The sequence below is a fragment of the Lepidochelys olivacea genome (assembly GCF_965140295.1).
Source record: "Lepidochelys olivacea isolate rLepOli2 genome assembly, chromosome: 9".
In the NCBI taxonomy this organism is placed as follows: Eukaryota; Metazoa; Chordata; order Testudines; family Cheloniidae; genus Lepidochelys; species Lepidochelys olivacea.
The window spans coordinates 14842222-14866610 of record NC_140419.1 but is presented as its reverse complement, the minus strand read 5'-3'; the positions used below and the strand labels follow the sequence as shown (position 1 = coordinate 14866610).

The following is a 24389-nucleotide window of genomic DNA, read 5'->3' as shown; positions in this document are numbered from 1 at the left end:
GAGTTCAAGGTGTATGGGTAGGATCCTATCAAATTCACGGCCATGAAAAACATGGCAAGGACTGTAAAATCTGGTCTCCCCCATGAAATCTGTTTTTGTGTGTACTTTTACTCTATACTATACAGATTTCATGGGGGAGACAGAGTTTCTCAAACTGGGGGGTCCAGACCCCAAAGAGGGTCATGGGAGGAGTCGCAAAGTTATTGTAGAGAGCTGAAGGCAGCCCAGAAGTAAGGATGGCAATACCGCAACCCCCTTACAGTAACCTTGTGGACTCTGCCCCCAGCTCCCTTTTTGGTCAGGACCTCTACAGTTACAACACTGAAATTTTAAATTTAAATATCTGAAATCATGAAATGTACAATGTTTAAAATCCTATGAGCATGAAATTGACCAAAATGGACTGTGGATTTGGTAGTGCCCCATGTATGGGGTGTCTTGGGAGAAAAGAGTGATTAGTCATACGACTTGGAAGGAATGAAGTATGGTAGGGAAAGCTGTGGAAAGAGATGAGAGCAGAGAAGTAGGTAGGAGATAAGTTGGCGAAGGCTTTGAAGGCAGGGGCAAATTTCATCTAGACTGTGAGGGGAAGCCAAAGGAGTGATTTGAAGAGGAGCTCGGTGTGTCTAGAGCAGCAAACTTGCAGATGGTTTTTGTAGCACCAATTTTGAACAGTTTAAGAGGAGTTGTGAAGGAGGCAGATGGGAGCCTACCAGGTCAGAGATCACTGGTTGCTGTAGATGAGGTGTAAGTAATCAGAGTCTCAACAGGGGTTTTGTCACAGAGAATGGAGAACAATGGGCAGATTTTTGAGAAATTGTATAAGAAGAAATGCCAGGATTTAGCAACCCTTCTTAGCCTCACATCTATCCATTACTCAACTTTTTAAAGTGACACAATTCTGTGGTGGTTGCTGATCTGTTCAGTGAAATGTAGGTGCTCTCCTGCCATCTGGTTGCTCCTTCTATGAAATGTCCTGGAGGAATATTAACTACACAGTATGCGGGACACCGGAGAAGGTACATGCATCCTTTGGAGATCTAGAAAAGGAAAACTCAGTTATGAATAACTCACAGAATGGGGAGGAGGATGCATTTATTTCATTTTAATGTTGTTTTCTCGGATTTCTGAGTGGGGCAGTGCTCCAAAGGTTGAACCATTATTGGCTGGCCCTCCCCAAGTTCAGAGTGTCAATAAATAGGCTGGTGTTTGGTAGGTACCCATGGGCACCCACTTGGGTATCTTCAATTTTTCCTATATCTATTTTTAAACAATTTTGTTAAAATCTAGAAATATTAAAAGTAACAATTAGAGACTACCTCCCCCCCCCTTTTTTTTTCAACTTCCATAATAATAGTGTTTTGGCTCTTGGTTGTTTGATGTTTTAGGCCCACATTTTAAAATTGCAATGCCTAACTGATTTAGGAGACTAAATTTCATTTTCAAAAGGCCTAAGTCTCATTGAAAGTCATCAAATTTTTGAAAATGAGATTTAGGCTCCTAAATCAGCTGTTGCAGGACTGAACAGAGCAACTCCTAAATACCTGTTAAAATCTGGGCCTTGGTCAAATTGGTGGCATGTGATTGGCTGCTATTCATAAATTAACTTTGTTCACAGAATCTATTTCTGGGTTTGAAACTTTTTTTCCCAGTGCCTCATTGAGAAGAATACAACAGAAATCTTATTTCACAGTCAGGGCAATATGTGATTTGCTTTTCTCCACCAATTCTGCAATGTCTGTGTTTTCAACTGTAGTGAAAGAGTTAAATTGCACAGTTTGTGAGGGCTTCTAGGACCACGAGTCTTTGAAACTGAATTCTGTGTTATTGGTGCCTACTAGGTTAAATGCATACAGGTTAAAATGGTTCCAGTGCCGCAGAAATACCACAGAATTCACTGCACTGCCTGCCACCATATGCTCTCATCCTTGCCATAGACATATAGATTAGATCTGCCACTGAATTCCAGGGGGGGCTGTGTGCAGGTAAGGAGAATAAAAGCTTATCAAATTTATGGGCACCTTTAGATCTTCCCTGAATCTATAGGCACACTGGAATCTTGAATGTGCGTGCTGTGTTTGATTAATGTCAATATTTTAAAATGAGACAGATTTGTTAAAAAACTATAATTTTTAGTGTTACAGAGAGAAGGGAGAGCCTCTGCTAACAGAACATGAGATGTTAATAACTTCTCTGAAACAGGCTTAACTCAGGATGCTTGGGAGCTTCTGAGCATGTGTTTCTGGTTAATGTTTTAACATGTTGGCATTTCAGAATTCAAAGGGTTACTTCCCCCACTGGTCCCACTCATCCATCCTGAATGGTCACCTTTCATTCTCCTGCTGTGGCCTCAGTAGCAAAAATGACATTTCAATAGGAGGGAAGCATATGTCTGAATTTAAATATGCAAAGCAGGCAAATTCAATTTTAAAAAGTAACAAAAAGGAAAAAAAGCTTTCAAAAACAATGGAAGGGAAATAGTCACAAATATATGATGTCCAGATAGTGATTTTTTCAAATAAAATGGGTCTGAATAGCTACTATTTCATACCAATGTATGTTTATATGAAATAATATTCTTGTATATACACAATATGTATATTGTGCAGACTTTTTCTTTTAGATGTAACTTATATCTGCATAATTTCATACATTTGTGTGTGAATGTGTACAAACCTGAAATTAAGTGATGTGCACCTAAATTGTTTGCATGAAATAATATTTTTATGTATATGCAAAAGATATATATATATATATATATATATATATGTAATATATATATTACAAGCAGGTGCATAATTTTTTTCCTTGGAATGAATACTTTGTAAAAATCCAATACAGCTTTTTAAACTTAAAAAAAGTTTTAAAATCAAGTCATTTATTGTGTAGCCTTTGCACTATTAAAGTTATTCATTGTCCAGAGACATTGTTAATTAACAAGGCTGAACAGCCTCCTAAAATTGAACTTATGTAAGCAGATGGCTGTCTTTTGGAGTAAGATCTCTTGCCATTCAGCTGTTGACCACTAGGGGTATCTTTGTATTATTTTTCATCCAACAGCAATTTGGAGTTGAAACCTGTAATAGAGGAAAACCAAGGTTCTCGGCATTTTTTTTAGCGAGCACCGCATCCAGGATCCAAAAAAGATTTTTTTTAAAAAAAAAAGAAAAGAAAAGAAACACACACACAACCTCCTTCAGTCACCCAACAGTGCTCTGAAATCACACAACTGGACATCAAGCAAAGGGGATTCATCTGGAGGGCAATTTCAGATCAAGATAAATCTATTGGATTAGTAGGATTATCTGATTGCAGCTGAAAAGAAGTAACGTTTGATCATTTCTATTTCTTGCCTGATGGTCGGATTTAAATGGAGGTGGCTTGCTACACAGGATGATGAATTCCGGATGGGGATTTTTTCGTCCCAATTTTGGGCGAGGGAAAAAAAATTATATAAATCGATGCCATTTGGAAGTGTCCGGGGGATGATTTAAAAACCTGGGGGTTACAGCTGCTTTAAAAAGGGGATAACGGCTCGAATCCAGCGAATGACAGTTTTAGCTGTGATTGCAAAAAGCCACTGTGAACTGGTAAATACTTTGCTGCTTTTCAACGGTGTGGTGTTTGCGGTGCGATGGGATAGCAAATTGACCCCTTGAATTATTTGGGGGCGGGCGGGGGGAATCAATGCGGTGCCCTTGTCTGTCTGTGTGAGTGTTTCATGAGGGGTTAAATCTCGGTTTCTGTTATTAGGGTGGCGAGGGCGGATCTGTTCCTGCTATAATAAGAAGGGGATGCAATCAGGGGCTTCTCTGCTTAGGGGTGGAGGGATAGTGAGTTCACAGGCATTTTGCACAGCTGCCAAACGGTCAGTGTTTGCCTCTCCCCCGACTAGCAAAACAGTCGTGCGTGTGTGCAAAGAGACTGGCATTTTAGCTTCTGCAACTTCGCCTGGAAGACAGGGCTTGGGGTTGATTCCTATCTGGTAGATTTTTTTTGCCTGTGTAACTTACAAGAGCAAGCCTCGATGCCTGGAAGGAGCCGGATGCAGGGATCGCCCCAGTGTTTGCCCTGCTGCTGCTTGGGGAAATCTTTGCAGGGGGATTTGGCCGCGTACAGAGAGAGAGACGCACAGAAGGCAGCGCCGTATCACCTAGAAGTAGGGTACGCTATATGTTTGGATCCTCTCCTTTGCAATCGCACGCATTGCTCTCCCTACTGCAGCCAGGGCTAACTTTATTCTCCCCTCCCTCTTTAAATAAGTAGATGTTCCAGCTTGATTTTTGCCCATGCACTGAGCTGTTGTGTGCATCGTGCAACCCCGTGTTGCATTTCTGATGCATCAGGACAATACAGTGCCTCCTGCTAGGTTGCCGTGCCTGATGGAAGGATGGTTTTGTTTTTTTTCCCCTTCAGACATCTTCTTGCATCTGAATCCTGGGTGTTCAGGACTCCTTCTTCCTCTTTCTCTTCCACTGGAAAATGCACTAGGGCCTTATCTTGATTTGCTGAAGCAAACTCAATTTTCAGCAGGTTTAATGAAAATCAATCAGTCAGATTACTTAATATTAATTGACGTCTCATTAAAGCTAGAAGTTACCTTGGAATCAGGAGAAAGAGTGTTTATCCATATCATTTTGAGGATGAATATGGTTCCAAAGCGATTGTATTAGAATAATTGTTTGTTTTAAACAAAACACAGGTTGAGTAAACTGTGACATTCTTGCTGCAGCAGGTACCATGATCAGAAGAAACCATTTCCCCCTTCTCAATTTAGTGACCTTTTTTAGGGGTTATATTTTTAGTTTGATTTTTTTTTAAGATTGGTTTGTTTTTAGTTTTAAGAACTGTGGCATTAACATGCATTCATATAAAATGGACACATCTTGTGCCTGCAATATATATCAAATATCATGTTTTTAGCACACTTAAATGTCTCATGAATTTGAAACGAAACTGTTCCCTGTAGCATGAACTCAAGCAAGTTATTTCAGCAAACATTTTTAAGGCAGTGCCTTTCACTGAAGATATTTGCATTTATACAGATGCATTTGAGGTATCTGCCTGTACCAGTAAGTATGGACAGGTGATTCACATTAGAAAACATATATTTGTGAATGTACGGAAAACAAATTTTCGGGGATTTCTAAACACCTGGTTGCTTGTTATATTTTTGTTTTTGTTTTGTTTTACAGAAGGAGCATTTCAGTGTATTTAGAGATTGATTATTGGTGAACGAGGAACACTATGAGCTCTTCATACTTCCTTTTACTCTTTTCTTGGTGCTTAATTCAAATAAAGGATACTTATGAAATAGCACAATCCTTATAAATGGTGCAAGATGGCCTTTTACCTTATCCACATGCATGAAACACATGTACACCTAAAAACATGGGCTACAATATTAACATCTGGGTAGCTAAAGCTAAGCTCCTAAATTCATATTTAAAGTAGCCTGCTTTTGTGACAATTGTGTGGGATCAGCACCTGAAAAATCAATCTATTCCTTTTTATTTTTATGTGTGGATTTAGGAGCTCAGAGTTAGTCACCTCTGAAAATTTTGGCCTTGTAACTTTTTTTTTTCCAGAGTATTGCCCCGATATAAAGTTTACTCCTCTCTCACCTCAGCTACCTTTGATGACTGTCACCAGCTTTCTTAGAGGAAAGCAATAGGCTGAAGTAATGTTCTAAATTAATGGCCTTTTTGCAGTACAGGATGAGGAGAATGTAGATATGTATGAAGGAAAAAGGCATTCTCTTAATCTATGATATGTCGTGCAGAATGTGACTGGAAGAAAGGATGAGCCTGAACATAATCATGCTAAAGTGTACTGAGAAGCAGGATTTGGTGGAACAACTCCCTTCTGGGTGACATATGGAATCAGCAAAGGAAGCTAGTGAAGGCAATACAGGCTGCTTATGACAATACTGTTAGGTGGAAATGAACAAGAAGGTTGGGCTGAAACTGATTTTGGGATATTTTTACCCCCTCATAGGAAAAAGAGATAATATCCTGGCTAACCCTCTTAACAAAGTGGGCATGCTCAGGGTTATATGGCTGGAGGTGGAGCAGTCTGTTGAGGAGGGTGATTTAAAGAGCAGGATTGAGTAGGAGCTTGATAAATTCATTTGAAAGTGGATGGAAAGACTTGGGGATGGTGCTTATTTTATTTTTATCAATTTGCATATTTCATAACCACTGACTCATACATAAGCACACACTACACTATTGTTAGAATGGAGTGGGGGGAAGAGAGAAGCAGCAGCAGCTGAGAGATGAATTTAATTTGTAGACATCCCTTTCTTTATTAATAGATATATTCTCTACTAATAGATCTGTATTATAGATCTCCGGCCTGCTTTGAATCACTTGTTTGTTGCGGTATTTGTGGGTTTTTTTAATCACACGGAAGGAAATCATTTAAAAATTAAATACTGAAAAAGAATGATGAGCATAATGCAGTCATTCTCTGAAAGTGGATAATGAAAAGGCCACACATTGCCAGATGCTCATTAGAAAGTGTTGCAGAAGATATTTTTAAAATGTATGTGCAGGAATAATTGCAATAAAATCTGTTCTGGTATATAGTACTATGTCCATTACTTACCAGTATCCTAAGCATCCCTAAAATTGTAGGGGTAGCAGATAGAGGACAAAAATATTTATTCTTCAGATGTTGGCTGAAGATTAAATGTTTTTTGTATTTTTTTACATCAATATATTCCATGTATGTCTGTTGTGAAGAAATGCATTTAAACATATAAGGGAACATGCATTTTAACTGTGATGCATTGGTATTTATTGCAGAAGAGCTTGTATCAAAGAGAGGGAGAAAGTGGATGGTGAAAGAGGGAGCTGGTTGGGAAAACTTCAGGAACCATTGCATGTTGAAAGCACATCCTGTAATTTTAGTGACAAGCGATGGCATTAATCTTCCCCCAGTCACTATTGGTATTACAGGTGAGAATCCTGCTGACTTCTTAGTGACTCAGCTTTGTATTTACACCTGCCTCTGAAGACCGATATGTTTTCCAAAAGACTTGCTTTTCATGATTATCAATTGATTAACTAATGGCTATCTGTTTGTTACATTTCATGCAGAGATGTAATGGGTGTATTTGCTTAGGGTTGCTTTGTTTTTCTGTGCAACCTCTAAAATAAATCAGTTTTTACCTAAAGAATGTTAAAGGGACATTGCCTACATAAAAATCATGGGGTGGATTCTCGGTGAAAATGGACCCACAACAATTCACACTGGTTTGGGGATCTGGCCTCAGACTTACGTCTAAACATTTTTTGCCACTGCTGTTACAAGTAAAAGGTTAGGTTACTATGAATGAAAGTGTTTAGAGCAGGGGTGGGCGAACTTTTTGGGCCGAGGGCCACATCTGGGTGGAGAAATTGTATGCAGGGCAGGGGGTTGGGGTGTGGGAGGGAGTGCGGGGTGTGGGAGGGGCAGAGGGTTGGGGTGCACAGGGGTGTGGGGTGTGGCGGAGGCTCAGGGCACGGGGTTGGGGCAGAGGAGGGGTGTGGGGTATATGAGGGGGCTCAGGGAAGGGGGTTGGGGTGCAGGAGGGGTGTGGAGTGCAGGAGGGGGCTCAGGGCAGGGGTGCAGGAGGGGTGTGGACTGCGGGAGGGAGGGCAGGGCTTTGGGGTGCAGGAGGGGTGTGGCAGGGGGGTCAGGGCAAGGGGTTGGTGCATGGGGGTGCGGGGTGTGGCAGGGGGCTCAGAGGAAAGGGTTGGGGTGCAGGAGGGGTGCAATCTGCAGGCAGGGAGTTGGGGGGTGGGGTGCAGGAGGGGTTCGGGCTCCGGCCCAGCGCCGCTTACCTAAAGTGGCTCCAGGGTGGCAGCGGTGCGCACTGGGGCCATGTCCCTGCGTGGCCCCTGGGGGAGGCGGGGAGCACAGGGCTTCCGTGTGCTGCCCTTGCCACGCCTCCAGGTACCTCTCCCGAAGCTCTAATTGGCCGCAGTTCCCTGTTCCCGGCCAATGGGAGCTGTGGGGGGCGGTGCCTGGAGGCAAGGGCAACACACGGAGCCCTCTGCCCCTCCCCCCACGGAGCCTCAGGGACGTGGTGCCGACCACTTCTGAGAGCGGCGCCTGCAGCACCGTGGGGAGCAATCCCGTGGGCCGGATCCAAAGCCCTGAGGGGCGGACCCGGCCTCGGACCGTAGTTTGCCCACCCGTGGTTTAGAGAATTACCCTCCCCACTTTTAAAACTTCTTTCCTTTGTGTATATAATGCTTTTCGCATTCACTGTAGCCTCTGAATCTGTTAGTTTCCATTGGTGTTTGCTTGGATGTTTCACACAGAAAGAAGAAAGAAAAGCCATCTTTAAAATTGGGAATGTGTGATTTAAAACCACAGAAGTGGTGTAGGGGGACACAGTTTGTGGGCGGGGGCAAGATGACTATATTTCAAGTTATCTGAGTTCCTTTAATTGAACAATGAATGTAAAGGGCAAACTTTTTTTTTTAATATTTCCTAAAAATGTTCCAAAATTCACTTTCATAAAGATGGTATTAGCATACTTGTTGGAACTGGTTGTAATGCGTTAATGAGGGAAACAGGTTGGCGTTGCACTTTGTACTTGAATTGTCCATTTAAGTGATTTAGAAAAGAATAGCTCAATATTTACATGGCTGGTTATATGGTAAGCTGCAAGAGTTGAATTTCAGTCATTTTTTAATGATAGATGCTTTAAATAATAATAATAAAAAAGCTTATTTGTTTAATTGAAAGTGGAAAATGTCATTTTCCCATAAGATTCATCCACATATTAGTAATAGTGTGTAACTCCATAACAATCACATTTAAGAGGAATAATACAATATAAAACAAAATGAATGTTTTTAGTTCTTGATCCCACCAATGTAACGTCACTGAAGTCAGTGGAGTTACTCCTGTTTTACGCCTGGTGTGAGAGGAGAATAAAGTCCTCAAATTCTTGTATGAAGAGAACTGGTGCTTCCTGGTTTCAAAGTATTTCTTATTGCAGGAATCATGGCCAACATGATCATAAGAAGACCTGAGACTAGGTTGCTGTAACTTAATTAGGTATCTTTCTTCACCCAAGTAGCAAAGGACAAGGAAAACAGGACAGCCAGCTGAAGAGTAGGAGCTAAACATGAAGTCAAATGGAAAGAGTAAATCACTGCAGACATTTAATAGTATTATACACTAAGCTTTTGAGAAATTTTATTTTAATTTTTTTACAACAGTAAAGATAGTCTCTGCTATGTCTATTTCATGTGAGAGAAAAATCTCCAGTCTGTGGCACAACACTTTACTGCTGCCATTACTGCAGATTTTATAGATCAGAGATGTGTCAGCAAGTTAGCTTTAGCTGTAATGTTTTTTTGTGTGAAACCTTATGGCCTTGCAGCCACTTTTTCATACTGACGCTCATAAAACGTTCAAGTTCTCATATTTATTATTTAGTTTTCTTCCTTTATAAAGCAACAGAGCAGTCCAGTATATGAACGTGAAGTCAAAAGTGACAGGCAAGCATGAATAGGACTTAATGAGTTTTAATAATACACATATTAGAGACTGCTAAAGAAAGTTTAATTAAGAAAAACAAGCTAAGCATGAAATTCATTTTAGAGCAAATACAAGTGAAGTTACAGCTACAGATGAAGAATCAAAACCCGGAATGATACATCACAGGAAATGGAATCTTAAAATAGATGATAGGTCCATTTAATACTAATATTAAATGTAGCGTGTATTCTACAGGGCTTTAAGTGTGGCTATAGCACACAAAAACCCCTTGCTCTAGATTCTGAACTATAGTTAGAGGTGACAGCTTTGTGCTCAGCAAAGTTATATTTTGATTTGATTCTGATCTCAGTTGCATTGATGGAATTGAGATCTGATTCTGGGGTAATGATATCAATGTTTCCTTTTTTGGTGTAGCACAGATATATACACTGCATTTATTTGTGTACTGAATTGAAAAAGCTATTGATCTAGCTCCACAAATATGGATTTGGAATGCTTTGGTGGTGATACTGTGTGGTGCTGTGATGGAAGAACAATCCATAGCCAGAGTCTCTGCACATACTATCCTTTTTGCCTCAGAGTTCTCCTGCAAGCTACAGGATTTGGCAGACAATTGTGTTTGACTTCGTGTATCTCAAATGCTTAATGTTGAAAGATAAGAAAAATGCAGAAATTGGCATGTTTCCTACATGTTTGATGTGAAAGCATGGGTTATTTGATCAACATATATTAAAGGGCAATGATAAAGGGTCAGATTCTGTTCATCTACTCAGGATTAATCCTGTTGAATCAAGATTTGGCCGTAAGTATGTTTTATTCATCAAAGTTTAGTACGGATTTTAGTGCTTAATCTTTCACCCATTGAAGTCCATGACAAAACTTCTGGTTATTTCAATGGGAGCAGGATTGGGGCTCTCTAGCTGTGAATTCTACAATGAAATGTAAGACTGATCAGATTTGATTTAAGATAATGGAGCATGTGAATGTTTCATAAAATGTTGGTCAGTAGAGAATTAAATTAATTGTAATCTTCAAATACAGGAAGTCTTCTGTATCAAAGAACTCACATGAGAAATATCTGGGGCATTTTCCCTCCCATAGGATCTATCATTAAAACAAGATCATCTAAATTTCTAGACCAAGCCAAAAAATTCTCAAGTCCAGAAGCACACTGTTGATATGAGCATGGTAATCAACTGTATATTATATTTTGCAGAATAGTTATATAATTCAAATTGAGTATAATATTTAGTCCATTTAAGAGTTAACCATAAGCTGCTAAAAGGAATAAAGGTTCACTTCACTACCCATTATATTCCAAGCCAGTGCATCTGTCATTTTTAATTTAAATCTGTATTACTTAACTGTCTAAACTTTACACACAAGTGACAGAGTTATCTATTCTTTCTGTTCTGAGTAAAATCACCATTTTCGTTGCCTGTTTACTGTGCAAAATGTCAGACAGTTCTAGTTTACATGTTAAACATAGTAGCCAACTTATGGTAATATAAACAATTACTTTAGCTAAGGAGTAGGAATATTTAAAAAAATCGTTATTGATATCAGAAAATGGAAGATAAGAAGTAAATGACGTTATGCCATGAGACTTGCTATAAGTGTTGCTATCTTGGTAAATCTAAGTTACAGAAAAGTATTTAAAGACAACATTTGATAATGTAATTAGCAAATGTGCCCAATAATAGGAAGAACAAATATATAATGAGGTTGAAAAATGTAAAACAAGTTTTAATATGCGTGCCCCTTTTGTTTTAACATAGCTGTTTATTAACACTTTGTATATAGAATGTATATTACATCTATACATGTATATTACATATAAAATTGTATATTTCTTACTAATTATGCATCTAAAATAAAACATATGGCTTTGTTTACAAATATAGATGTAATGTTAAATAAAGGGGAGTGGATGGCTCATAGGTATATAGGAACAGAGCCAATCACTTCTAAATAATGGGTTCTATCTGATGACAGCTAGTCCTGTCTGAAAATTCTTACCATCTGATAGTTATGGGGTGACTTGTGTGGAATAACCTTTGTGGTCTCAGATCAGTTCCTGGTGGGCCGGTGACCACATCAAAATCGCCAACATAACATTTGGCACCATTGTTGGCTGTTTCAGCAGAGAGCAAAGATTTGAATGGGTTTGGATACTGAATTTCTTTCGAAAGCAGGTGTACTCTAATGGTGAGACACATGGGCAAGACAGTGTGGGGAAGCATGCATTGTTGTAGCCTGTGTTGTACATCTCTTGGGTGTATATAGAAGGACTGCAGTCTCTAGTGCTGTCAGTTTGACAGATTTCAATGCATTAAATTCACGTGGATAGAAGAAAAGTAATTTTCTTTAAAAAGATGTAGGAACAATTCCTTTTCTGAGTTAAATCCATTGACTATACTTGTGTACACACGAGCAGAATTTTGTTTCAGACTTTAGTATCAGATAGAAAGAAAATGAGAAATGTTTGTTTCAAAACTTTTTTCTTCAAGCAATGAAAAATGTTAGAAAAGAGAGAGCAAACCCCAGAATAGAATGTATCTTTTCAGCCTACCTGATAATGTTTGCAATCAGCATATCCCTCTGGTGCAGTATAATCTTTTTTTAGTGCCGTGTATTATCCTGCCTATAACATTCTTGTTTTTGTCTAACATTAGTTTATACTTTTTTTTGTCAACATGAAGTAGTGTTTTTGCTTTTTAGTTATCATTTGAGGTGGATGTCACTAGAAGGAGGATGAATGGTGCAGTGCTCTGCAAACTTGTTTGAGTTTTGAAAGGAAATTGCTTTGAAGGTGTTCAGGTCCCTTTTGTGTTCACTTTCCATGAACATTTGTGCAAGAGTTGCACAAATGCTTGTGGAAAGGGTCAAGTTATGGGATACTTTATGGGCTACATTAGGGCAGTTGTGTGCTAGTTCTCTAGCTCAAGTCTGCCCCAAAGATGGAATAACTTACCCCAGGTTGTGTAGAGCTGCCATAGCAACTCCTCTGCCACCCCATTTCCAATAACTGGCACAGAGGATGTGTCCAAGGGAAAGGCGACTTAGCCAGGTAGTTTTATTATCTCACTCAGTTGCTGTAATAGTCCACTGAGGCTATTAGCAGTTGGTGCAATTTAGAGCACCCCTCAGGCATGAAATTAAGTGGTGAGGAGCAGTTAGGCTGCTCTAAATTATGCTGGGGGACTGGTCTGTTCCAGAATTGTTCAGGTCATGAGGAGCACCAATGTGACCTAAAGCCATCTTTGCATGCTGGCTCCTGAGCTATGGGGAATGCTTGTCTGCTGTCAGTCAGGATTGGGGACATAAAGTAAATGAAATTCAGAAAAAAAATCAAATAATTTTGAAAAACAATATATAGAAAATCTCAATATGCTCAGAAATTTCCCAAACCCATGAAATAATTTATTGAATAAATTTTATATGTTAGAGGTGATTTACTCCGTGATAACTGACGATGATTTTTTAAGTCTAGACCTCAGTATATTCTTATGCCACAGGCATGAATGATTGTCTTTAAACTCTGCGACTTACCCAGTAGTGGTGAGCAATTTGAGGTATCTTACTTTCCAGCCCGCCATCCTGCTCATTCACATGCTTGCTCATTGCTGCTTCTGATAGTAATGCACACACACACGACTTATTTTCTCCCTACTGGTTCCTGTCCAGTCCGCTTCAGTGCAGGTACCAGGGGAAAGCTATACAGGGAACACATGCTGGGGTCTAAAAAACGTTTCTGGCAACAATTAAGTAGAACAGGTAGATGTGCTCCAGGCAACAGTCCCAGCCTGTCTTGAGGTCACCTCACTACTAACAAGTAGATCTTTGTGTTAGAGTTCCACAAGAACTTGAATAAGGTAAACAATCTTTGTATCTGAGGGTAGCTTTCATAGGGCTGAAATAATGCACTATTTCTGCCATCCCAGAAGTGGACTATCCAGAGGAGGTCAGATCTCTTACTAGTTCTCCATAAACAACTCCCTTAACTATTGAAAAAAAGCCTGTTAAAAAAGAAACATAAATGCAGATACTGGAATGTGTGGACATTGCTGCCGGAAGCCTTTTCCCACCTACTGGATTATACACCCTTTGACTCTGCTGGCTCCTGCTAACCAGTAAGGGTTAATTAATAAAAATAGCCAAACAGATTATTGATTTATGTTCTTATCACTGCAGCCTCCTTTTGATCTATGACATCATAGCTTTATCCGTGAGTGGCAGAATGACACTATCGCTGTTTAGCTGCTGGGCATGACATCCAATGGCATGGTTTAAAACCACAGCTCTACACTTATGGAAATAGTTTAATAACGAGGGGGAAACCCTCCGACATCTGAACTATTAGGGGGACTACTGCTGACTGTTTAATTTTATGTTATTTTTAAGACAACTGCTTTTGGTTCCTAGATTTATCTTTTTTGATACTGGAGTATACCAAAAAAGTGCTTGTCTTGGTAACTGAAAAATAGCTTTGACACTTTAAGAGAAGGGAGTCTGCTAAATGAACTGTTATTTAAAGCGTACCTTGGTAATTTTCCATGTTGAACTGACTCAGCTGCTCAAAATGAAAAAGAAAGGAAGGAATTATTTGGTGCTGCTTTGTTAAATTTGATTTCTCCTTAGACATTCCCCAAACCACATATTTAGTGGGACAGCTACTCCTGTGAAGTACTTATTATTAAATAGAGAACATCAGAATTTTTGGGAGGAGAGAGGCAGAGGGCAGAGCACATTCCTTTACCACTGAGAAAAAACAAGATTTTGAGACTTAACTAGATGGATTTAATACAAGCAGTTTGAAATATTTTACTGGCCTATCACTGTCCACCAAAATTGCAACTTTTGAGTAAGCAACTTTCTCATTTAGACTTCGGAGGTTGCACTGACCACTGCTCTTCAGTCTCTGAAATACCACGTTCTTACTCCTGGTCAAGAAATTTCTTGCTGTCTCCAAAATCTGAAAGGTGACAAAACAAAAATCTCACAAGATGCAATTGTCTGGGTGTCATTTTTCACATGTTTATTAAGCTAAATTGAAATGCATACATTAACCTTCAGCAATAGTTTGTGCAAGTAAATTTGTGTGTTTCCAACAAATACTGAGAATTTGAAACAGAAGAATGATGGGCATAAGCCTGTCTTCTGTATGTTAATATAGTTTCACAGCAAAAGGTATTAGAATTAGCAGAGTGGTGAAATTGTCAAAGCTACATCTATCTCCTTATTGCCTTCTGAGATAGATTTTTCAGAGCTAAAGGAATATTAGACATGAACCAAATCTCCTGCTGTCCTATATAGCTTTTACAATCTCCTTTTTAATAAGCCAAACTGCAGGGCAGTCTGTCTGTTAGACAAGCTCTTCTTTTGAATTCCCTCTTCCATGTGTATAGACACGATAAAAACAATTTTCATTAAAGCTGCCAATGCTGTCTCAAAATGTGTTTCAAAATGTGGCGTGTACTAAGTAAAACTCATTTCCTGTACATTACACATTGTTTTACAATGAGTATAAGATTATCCTGTTACTTTGTACATTATACTGCATTTAAAATTAAAGTATATTGTAAATTGTGTTGGCAATGTGATTAACATGAAAAGGAAAGATGTTATGGTATGCTCTAAGCAATCTTCAAAACTACTGCATCACCGTCCCTGTATCACAACCTTTGTGATAAAATAGAGTTGAAAATAGAATCTGGGATTCCAGATTATATAGTTTCTGATCCTAACAGATTATTTTTCTAGGCTATTGTGCAGTAGATATACTGGTGTTTGAAAAATCAGGACTTGTGGGAGCATTTAAATGGTTGTATTGCAAATTAAGCGTAGGGGGAACTGATTCTGCATTCCTTGCACACACACACTTTTCACTGCAGTCAATAATATGCAAGGAATCGGGCCATAAATGAGAATTGTGATACACAGTCAACTCTCTTTGTTTTGTGTGTCCATTCCCTTTTTCAAATAATTTCCAAAAGAAGCAGCCTTTGAGGTCCAATCCTGCTTCTTGGAAGTCAGTGGGAGTATTGCTTTGACTTCAGAAGGACCAGAATCTGGTCCTGTATTGTGAATATTTGGAAATCAAGTTAATTATTGTAAAGATTGTTTCTCTGGCCACAATGAGTGTCAAAATCCTTACATCCTGATTTTCCATTCGCTATCAGAGATAAATTCATGGTAAGAGGTCATCAGAGAAAGTATTTAATGTTGTACCCTATAAAATATTGCACAAAGTTGGGGTTTTTTTCCCTCCAGTTGCTTCAATGTTCGAATTATAAATTACATTTTAAAATGGGCAAATGAGTGTTTCTTATATGTACGTGTAATCTATTTTTAATGAAATAAGTTACTTTGTTTTAGCATTCAGCATACCGATCTGACTTGCTTTTACTGTGTATTGAGATTTAATAAAATAATTGATCTATGGTTTCCATTGTCTGTTGAGAAACCAACCTCTGCTAACAAGTTTAAAATGGAATTTGGGCCGGTTAAGTCATATAAAAATGTCATGGTAAAACATATTTAATCTGGAAGCAATTTGTTTGTTTTTAGGAATGTGCATTTTAACACTGCATTTTTGTGAGGTCTGTTTCTTCTGAAAAACTCTGTAAACTAAGGAGGAGACACTGTAAATAATCCAATAATCAGTAGTTCACCCGTCATTTCATGGAACCCATAAACTACCTACTGTAGAATTTTACTTACATGGCTCTAGCAAATATTAATATGTGTGCAATAACTTGTAAAATAACTAGTTATCACTCTGCCCATATTAGCTCTTTCTTACTAATGATTTATTTTCATTTTCTCCAGGATATAGACCTGCAGCTAATTGGATTTGATTTATAAGAGGGAAATCTGCAGTAAATGGCCGCTCTCTGCATATTGCTACTATGGAAAACAGAATTGTCAATAGGATGTAGTCTGATAAATAGTGCTGTGTGAAGATGCTGCTTCAATAAGTGTGGAATCAATGGAAGACATTTGCCGTGTGAAAAGCCTTTTGAGATTTTTCTGACAGGCTCATATTTAGGAAACTTGATCCATTTCTTGCGGTTGCCCTGTTTTTACACAAGTGGATACAAATAAGATTGCTTTATTGTAGCTATACAACTAATGTGGGACCATGGCCCTTCCAAGATCTGTGTGGCTGAACTGCGTATGGAGAGCGATGATGGTCCGTCTATTACACATGGGATTGGATGCCACTTTCGTTCTTTGTATACTTGGATTTTTGCTTCATGCTGCAGCTGTGTCCTCACAAAAATTGGATGATATTGACCCACTCGTGACCACCAACTTTGGCAAGATAAGAGGGATTAAGAAGGAACTTAATAATGAAATTTTGGGGCCTGTTATTCAGTTTCTTGGGGTTCCGTATGCTGCCCCACCAGTAGGAGAGCATCGCTTTCAACCTCCTGAACCTCCATCTCCATGGTCAGATATCAAAAATGCTACTCAGTTTGCTCCAGTGTGTCCGCAGAACATTATAGAAGGCAGATTGCCCGAAGTCATGCTCCCTGTGTGGTTTACTAATAACTTGGATGTAGTTTCTACCTATGTACAAGATCAGAGTGAAGACTGCCTCTATTTAAATATATATGTCCCAACTGAGGATGGTGAGTTAATAGCAGACAAAACAAGGAGACCTTTTTATTTTCCTATTCTAAGGTTTAACAGTATTAATTCACATGTACTGGTAGCATGCATGGCTTTCCTTGTTTGCATGCCAGCATTTTACATGTATGCATGCTGCTTTTTCTGTGTATGCATCTATTCCGATATAATTTTTTTTCCCTGTCTACGCTCATTTTCTTTCTCCCACAGCACGTGTACTTTAGGTTGAAGTTGGTACCTAATTCTCATTCCCACCCACTGACTTCTGGGAAGATGCATCAACATTTATCCATTGCATGTGCAGGCACAACAAATTGGGAATCCTCCGCACCTAATAAAAGCAGGCCATATTTAAGTTAGATAGTGGTGTTGCATGCTCCTACTGTCTGTGATGGAGCTCCATTTTATTTTCTAGTCTTCTATTCATTTTTCAGTCAAAAGAATATCCAAGGAATGTGCCAGAAAACCCGGCAAGAAAATTTGTAGAAAAGGAGGTATGTATAAAAGTGGACCAAAAAAAAAAATGGGGGAAAAACAAAACTTTGCAGAGGAAGAACAAGTAACAAATCGTAAAAAGGCTAATTGCTGATCCTGTGAAGTGAAAGGTTAGGGAATATCTTGTATTTAATGAAGTCAGAAAGATAATTAAATAGAGACCTAGTTAAAGTAGATGAGAGGATAACGTTTGTAAAGCCTGAACTCAGTTACACCTGATTATATCTCTTGTACTGTCTTGTGCTGACTGTATTGACAAGTTCCATCTGTACTTTGACCTCTTAGTCTAGAGAAGTGGCATTCAAGTATAACTACAGAATATGCATGCACAGTGGGTGGTGCATATGCATTAGGGATTGCCCTGCTGCCACTGCCATCCATGGCAAAACTCCCATACCCACTGATTTCAGTGATGTAGTGATTAAGCCCTAGCAGCGGTTGGAAAGCTCCCCAAAGCAGAACTCATTTAGGAAACTTATATATGTTTTAAGAATTGAGGGTGTGTTTGCCTTTGCTTCATCTGTAAGGTTAGAAATCTCTTATTAGGGGTGTACTGAAATGTTAAAATATGTTGACCCCATAACCTGGAAACTACAACTCCTGGCTGATTTTTTGTCTTCCAATATTAGTCTTTGTTCTGTTAGTAAGGGAGAACTTGCAAATTTCTTTTGTGAACATTTGCAGATTCCCAAAGCTATTGAGGTACAGTATAAAATGTATACAGCTATGCTTATGAACACAATTTAAAACATGCGAAACAATGTATTATTTAGAAGTTGCTTTTACTCTTAAATCCACAGTAGAAACATCATATTAACATTATATTCAGACCAGCATATAAATTCAGAAATCTCGTTGTTCTGACATAATATTTTTCATATAATTTGCCAAGAACCACATGTCATTCTCCTGCATAATTAAGCATAAAGGGCGATGTCAAGAAATAATTTTTAAATCCTTAGGCCAAAATGTTTAGGCTCCTAACTTCATATTTATGCATCAAAATAAACATGGCCTGATTTTTCAAAGGTTCTGGGCAACTACAATTCCTACTGGCTTTCAGTGGTAGTGGGGAGGGCTCAGCACCTCTGAAAAATCATCTGCTGTTATTTAAATGCCTAAATTTAGAACAGCAGCCTAAGCATCTGGTCTGAAAATACTGACTTTATCAATGGCTTAGGCCTATTCCTTTGTGCAGTTTTCTGGACTTTAGGCAGAAGACAATGTTTTCTGTGTATTTCCATGCCAGTCTTATTTGGGGGGGTAGGGGGGGGAAATCCTTCTATACTTTGCTTAGTGCTTTAAAGATGCTCTGACTGTCTGGTAGGAGTGCAGTACACCAAGCAAAGGTGGAAGGAGAGAGAATAGGGGTGTTCTGGGGAACATTACCCCTTATTCCCATCTCCAAATTCTCATAACTGCAATAATTTGCAGTCCTTCAACTAATGTGTGATGCTGCAGTGGTGGTTGTTATGCAAATCACCAAGCATGTGTAATTAATTGAGCAACTGTTGCCTGCTATCACACAGAGGTTGATTCACACTGTCATAAATAAAGATGCAGGGCCCCTCATTTTCTGAAGATTACACAAATTTCTATTAGAGAATATTTAAAAAAATCAAGAAATAGGGGAAAAAGGGAGAGACTTGTAGGTGAGAAGGTCATATTTATTTGCAGATAAACTTGAAAGAATAAAGACATAATTATTTGAAACATTGTGGCTACTCTTCCAACTGAATCCATAATCCACTGCATGGCACAGTGAAGAACAGCAGAAGCTTACCTTTTTCGCACTGACAAATTCAGATCCACATCTCTGGGCTATGACTATAGTAGTTTGTTTCAGTACATACAGGGTATATATACCCAGAAGGACATACCCAGAATAACTCTAGCTGCTATTCATCCACACTTTTAGATCCTAGGTACAAGCACTGAAAGGAATCGCCCTAACTCAGTTTCATAGAATGGTGGGTGGCAGTTACTGGATCAGTCAATCACTAACTATATAAAATTGCCAGTTAATTAGTAAGAAAATTCAACATTTTGAATGAGATAGAAAGAAGCCCCAGGAAGGTGAGCATGGTAATGAAAGGCAACTGAATTTAAAAGTTACGTTATACATTGTAATGGACACTATAGTTTGAAAGGCTAGAAAGGAACATTGTGATCATGTTATCTGACCTCCTGTTTCACACAGGCTACAGACTGTCCCTGAAGTAATTGCTGTTTGAACTAGAACAGATCTTTTGGAAAAACATCCAATCTCGATTTAAAACTTTTTTTTAATGATGGAAAATCCACCACACCCGGTTGCTTTTTATGAATGGCATCAATAACTTTACAACGCTGCGCCATTAGCAATATAAGAAATTTTAGGGATTTGAGAAGGAATGAAGGAAGCCTATCTTAACTTGTTCTGCCTTGTTTTTCATGCTAGTTTGTTCCAAAGCTTCCTAAAAGAATTTGGCAATGCTGGTTGTCCTGGTGTCAAGTGTTCATATAAACAGGAGTGAACGTAACCTAAGAAAGGGATGGACACTGAGATTTGTGTAAATTCACTGAGCTGTCTTCTTCAAATAAAGATGACTGCTAGCTCAGATAGCCTTGTATCCGGTAGTGTCTTCTGTGTTCCTGTCAGAATTTTGCATATTTCAGTGATACTCACTCTTGGTCATCTTGGACCAGGTCTTGCGAAATGCTGACCACCTCCTGCAAGAACCCTCATTTCTAATTTCAGTGGAAGTTGAGGACATACTATGCCGCCTTTTGTAAGGAACACAGATCTACTTCAGCTAGTATTTCCCAGGAACTAAGGATCAGATTGTGTCTTTCCCTGGGAAAAGTGGGTGGAGGGGGAAGCACAAGGAACCTCTTGCTTTCATACCTCGCCTACAGGCTGGCTTTCGGCACCTACTACCTTTGAAAGTCTGGCATTAAGCTCTTACTGGGAGGATTTACCTCTGATGCCTCCTGACTGAAAGGCAATCAGTCTGACACGACTCAGGAGGCCAGATTCATCCCTGCAGTACCAGCAGGCATTAATTTAGCACCATGGTCCCCAACGCTAGTGCACTACATAAAACAAGAATGTTCCATTTTTTGTTGGTGTTTGAAGTATTGTTTGTTCCTGTTTTTCATTCTTTAGCCACCACACAGGCATTTCCTGTTGCACCTCTCTACTAGTAATACATGGAGGAAGATAATGAACCAAACATTGTCTTGTACAGACCCTTTCATCCCTTCACAATCTAAAGCTGTTAGGGTCAGGTGGCAGTTTTCAAAGACTATGAGTAGTTTAATGACCCATTTGAAATAATGTAAAATGCTTGAATTCTAGCACACTTTCTACAGTCGTTTTTCTGAGAGAGGCAATGCTTGAGGTAGAAGGTTTTTCAGACTCTGAATTTTCAAACACCAACTACCTCTAATGCCATCTGTACTGATGGAAGCCATGTTTAAATGTACAGCTATTTAGGCAACCTGTGAGCTCCTGCAATGCGGCCAACACACTGTCATTACTTTGTAAAGAAGCTTGAGGCATATACCTCGACTATAGATGTAACTTTATCAGACTGGAATCCTATTCTAATTCTGTTCAGTTTAAAACTTGTTTCATTCCAACGTTCCTGATTTTAGCGCTTACCTTTTCAGTTTCTACATCCTCCCACACACAGATATGCAGGGCTCTGAAATATCAATATCCAGATAAAACTGTTCTAAATAGCATACAGCTGTTCTGACTCTCTCCCGTCCCCCTTTCTTGTTTGGACTAGTTGAAGGCAATAAGCCAGTGAGCTAATATTTTAACTGTTCTTTCTGAATTTTGTACTTAGAGCTATGCTGTCTAAACTGTAGAAAATAGCTGGTGGGGTGCATTTGTATATATTGGCAGGGGAACAGATTGGATGACTTTTCAGCGTTTCAATAGCTCTGATTCTTGTGCTTTCCTTTTGTCAAATCTTATTGTATTATTATTCCCCTGAGTTCATTCTCTTCATTCCCCTATTCTCTGTAATATACACGGATACAAGTACCATTCTTAGCAATTCTTTATATATATTTTGAAGCTGAAAATATGCCTCCATGTTCTGTCGAGCCGTTCTTAAAGATTGCCTCAATTATAACATTAATAATCCACTTATAACTTGATTATTACTACAAATATCTTTTTCTTGTTTTTTTCAGATTCTTTACACTCATAATTCTTTTGCTCTTTCACTTACTTTATTTTGTCAGATTTCCATGCCTTACCCTTCCTTTCGCTGATTTTTCTTTTTTTTTTCTCCTTTGATATCTATAGTATTGTTAATTCTGCTCTGCATTCAGAACCTTACCACTCTAATGAGCTTAACATCAATGAGATTTGTTTTTGGGATATCAAGTATTTTCCTTCCACTTGTTAATATTATTTTTTTTTATTTTGCTCATTATTTCTGCATGCTCGCAATAACAAACTCTTGAGGCCAGATTCCACGCGGCATCTCCTGAAAGAGGCAGCACCAAATGTCCACACGAGGGGAAGTGGGGCAAAGCTGCCTTTAGGCCATCTTTATACGACTTGGCTTCTGGGCTGCTGTGGGGGCCCCAGACATAAATTGGAGCAGCTTCCAGGGTTGGTCCAACTTATGACAGCCTTTCCTAGATTGCTTATTAACTGTAGCACAATCCAGAATCTCCATAGAGCCAAGTGCTATGGCTATTCTCCCCTTCCCCACTCCTCCTGCTATGTCTGTACTGGCAGTGTGCGGGGGGGGGGGGGGGAGAAGAGCAGGGTAAAGTGACCCTTCTCCTATGCCACTGAAGCAGCAGCCAAAATCTGCCCCTGGCTATAGCTCATTATTTGGCTTCAGAAATACACTTAATTCAGATATGAAATTTAAGGGCTGATCTTGTCGTCCCCCCCCCCCCCTTACACTACAGAGTAATTCCTTACTCTGCTGGGTAGTCCACTGAGGTAGACTGCTCACTTGAGCAAAGAGTACTCATGTGTAAGCGATGCAGGGGCAGTCTCTAAGTGCACAGCAGTTCACATCTTACCTGTTAGGAACAGGTACTTGTCTTTTCAGAGAATCAAAAACACTAACAATACAGTAAAAATATTGTAATTCCAATCTTTGGCCTGCTTATTAATAACGTGGCAAAGGAAGGGAAATTGCCTCAGTGCTGCATTTTACCTTCCCCAGCTGCTAAAGGTGTGGAAGGCCCTTACTCGACTAGGATTGCCTCAACTCCAGTTTGCAGTGGGAAGAGGCTAGGTGGGGATTGGACGTGTTCTATGGTGATTTTATTTGTGGTGGGCAGGGGTTTGATCCGTCTGTATATCTACTGGCCAAAAACTGCATTTGGAGTCCAGACCAAAGCCACTGCTGCAGCTGATAAAGCAAGCTGTGTTGAGCAGCTTAGATTCATAGATACTAAGGTCAGAAGGGACCATTATGATCATCTAGTCTGACCTCCTGCACAATGCAGGCCACAGAGTCTCACCCATCCACTCCTGAAAAACCTCACCTACATCTGAGCTATTGAAGTACTCAAATCGTGGTTTAAAGACTTCAAGGAGCAGAGAATCCTCCAGCAAGTGACCCCTGCCCCATGCTACAGAGGAAGGCGAAAAACCTCCAGGGCCTCTTCCAATCTGCCCTGGAGGAAAATTCCTTCCCGACCCCAAATATGGCGATCAGCTAAACTCTGAGCATATGGGCAAGATTCACCAGCCAGATACCCAGGAAAGAATTTTCTATAGTAACTCAGATCCCACCCCATCTAACATCCCATCACAGGCCATTGGTCCTATTTACCATGAATATTTAAAGATCTATTAATTATCAAAACCATGTTATCCCATCATACCATCTCCTCCATAAACTTATTGAGTTTAATCTTAAAGCCAGATAGATCTTTTGCCCCCACTGCTTCCCTTGGAAGGCTATTCCAAAACTTCACTCCTCTGATGGTTAAAAACCTTTGTCTAATTTCAAGTCTAAACTTCCTGGTGGCCAGTTTATATCCATTTGTTCTTGTGTCCACATTGGTACTGAGCTTAAATAATTCCTCTCCCTCTCTGGTATTTATCCCTCTGATATCTTTATAGAGAGCAATCATATCTTCCCTCAACCTTCTTTTAGTTAGGCTAAACAAGCCAGGCTCCTTGAGTCACCTTTGATTAAGACAAGTTTTACATTCCTCGGATCATCCTAGTAGCCATCACAAGATGGACTCATAGTCAAACTAAAATTAAACATAATCACATTTTTTAGGCTGTGCCTTCATCCCTAAACCTGGTAAAATAAATGTTACTGCAGAGAGTAAAGATGAGCCTTCAAGAAATCAAACAATTCAGGCACTGTGGTAAATGATGATAGCATCTCACCCACCCTTCCCAGCTTGGATCAGGGAATGTGGTGATCCAATTGTAACACACATGTGCAAATACTTGTAAGAAATCTAATCCCCATTCAGCAATGCACTTTTTTTAATGCATGTAAGTAGTCGCATTGATTTCAGTGGGACTGCTCACATATTTAAAGTTAAGCATGTGCTTAAATGCTTACAAAAGCTGAACAATAGCTTCTTCTCCCATACCCAGCTGCTGTAGAAAATACCTGCACAAGGCCCGTTTTCTCAGGATTTGTGCAGCGATCCAGAATTTGGTTCTTGCTTTCTAGAGATGAATGAAAACACTGATTCTTCTCCTATAACTGCATACGTTTTCTTTTTCAGTATAAAGATGGCAGTTCAGGGCCCAATCTCTT

At 39.3% G+C, this 24389-nt stretch overlaps 1 protein-coding gene across 6 annotated transcripts in view; it reads left to right on the top strand.

The window, feature by feature from the left end:
- The window catches only part of NLGN1 (neuroligin 1), a 574670-nt gene that overhangs the window by 110980 nt on the left and 439301 nt on the right, over positions 1–24389 (top strand). For 2 of the 6 annotated variants that reach the window (XM_084639872.1, XM_084639871.1), the window contains exon 2: positions 16336–17141. The exons of 1 other annotated variant lie outside the window; for it this stretch is intronic. In XM_084639872.1, the coding sequence (XP_084495998.1) occupies positions 16649–17141 (493 nt within the window). In that variant the 5' untranslated portion in view covers positions 16336–16648. Of the gene's footprint in view, positions 1–3221; positions 3591–3835; positions 4165–16335; positions 17142–17573; positions 17634–24389 lie in introns of those variants that run through there. 3 more of the 6 variants (XM_084639869.1, XM_084639870.1, XM_084639868.1) reach the window with 3 other exon arrangements.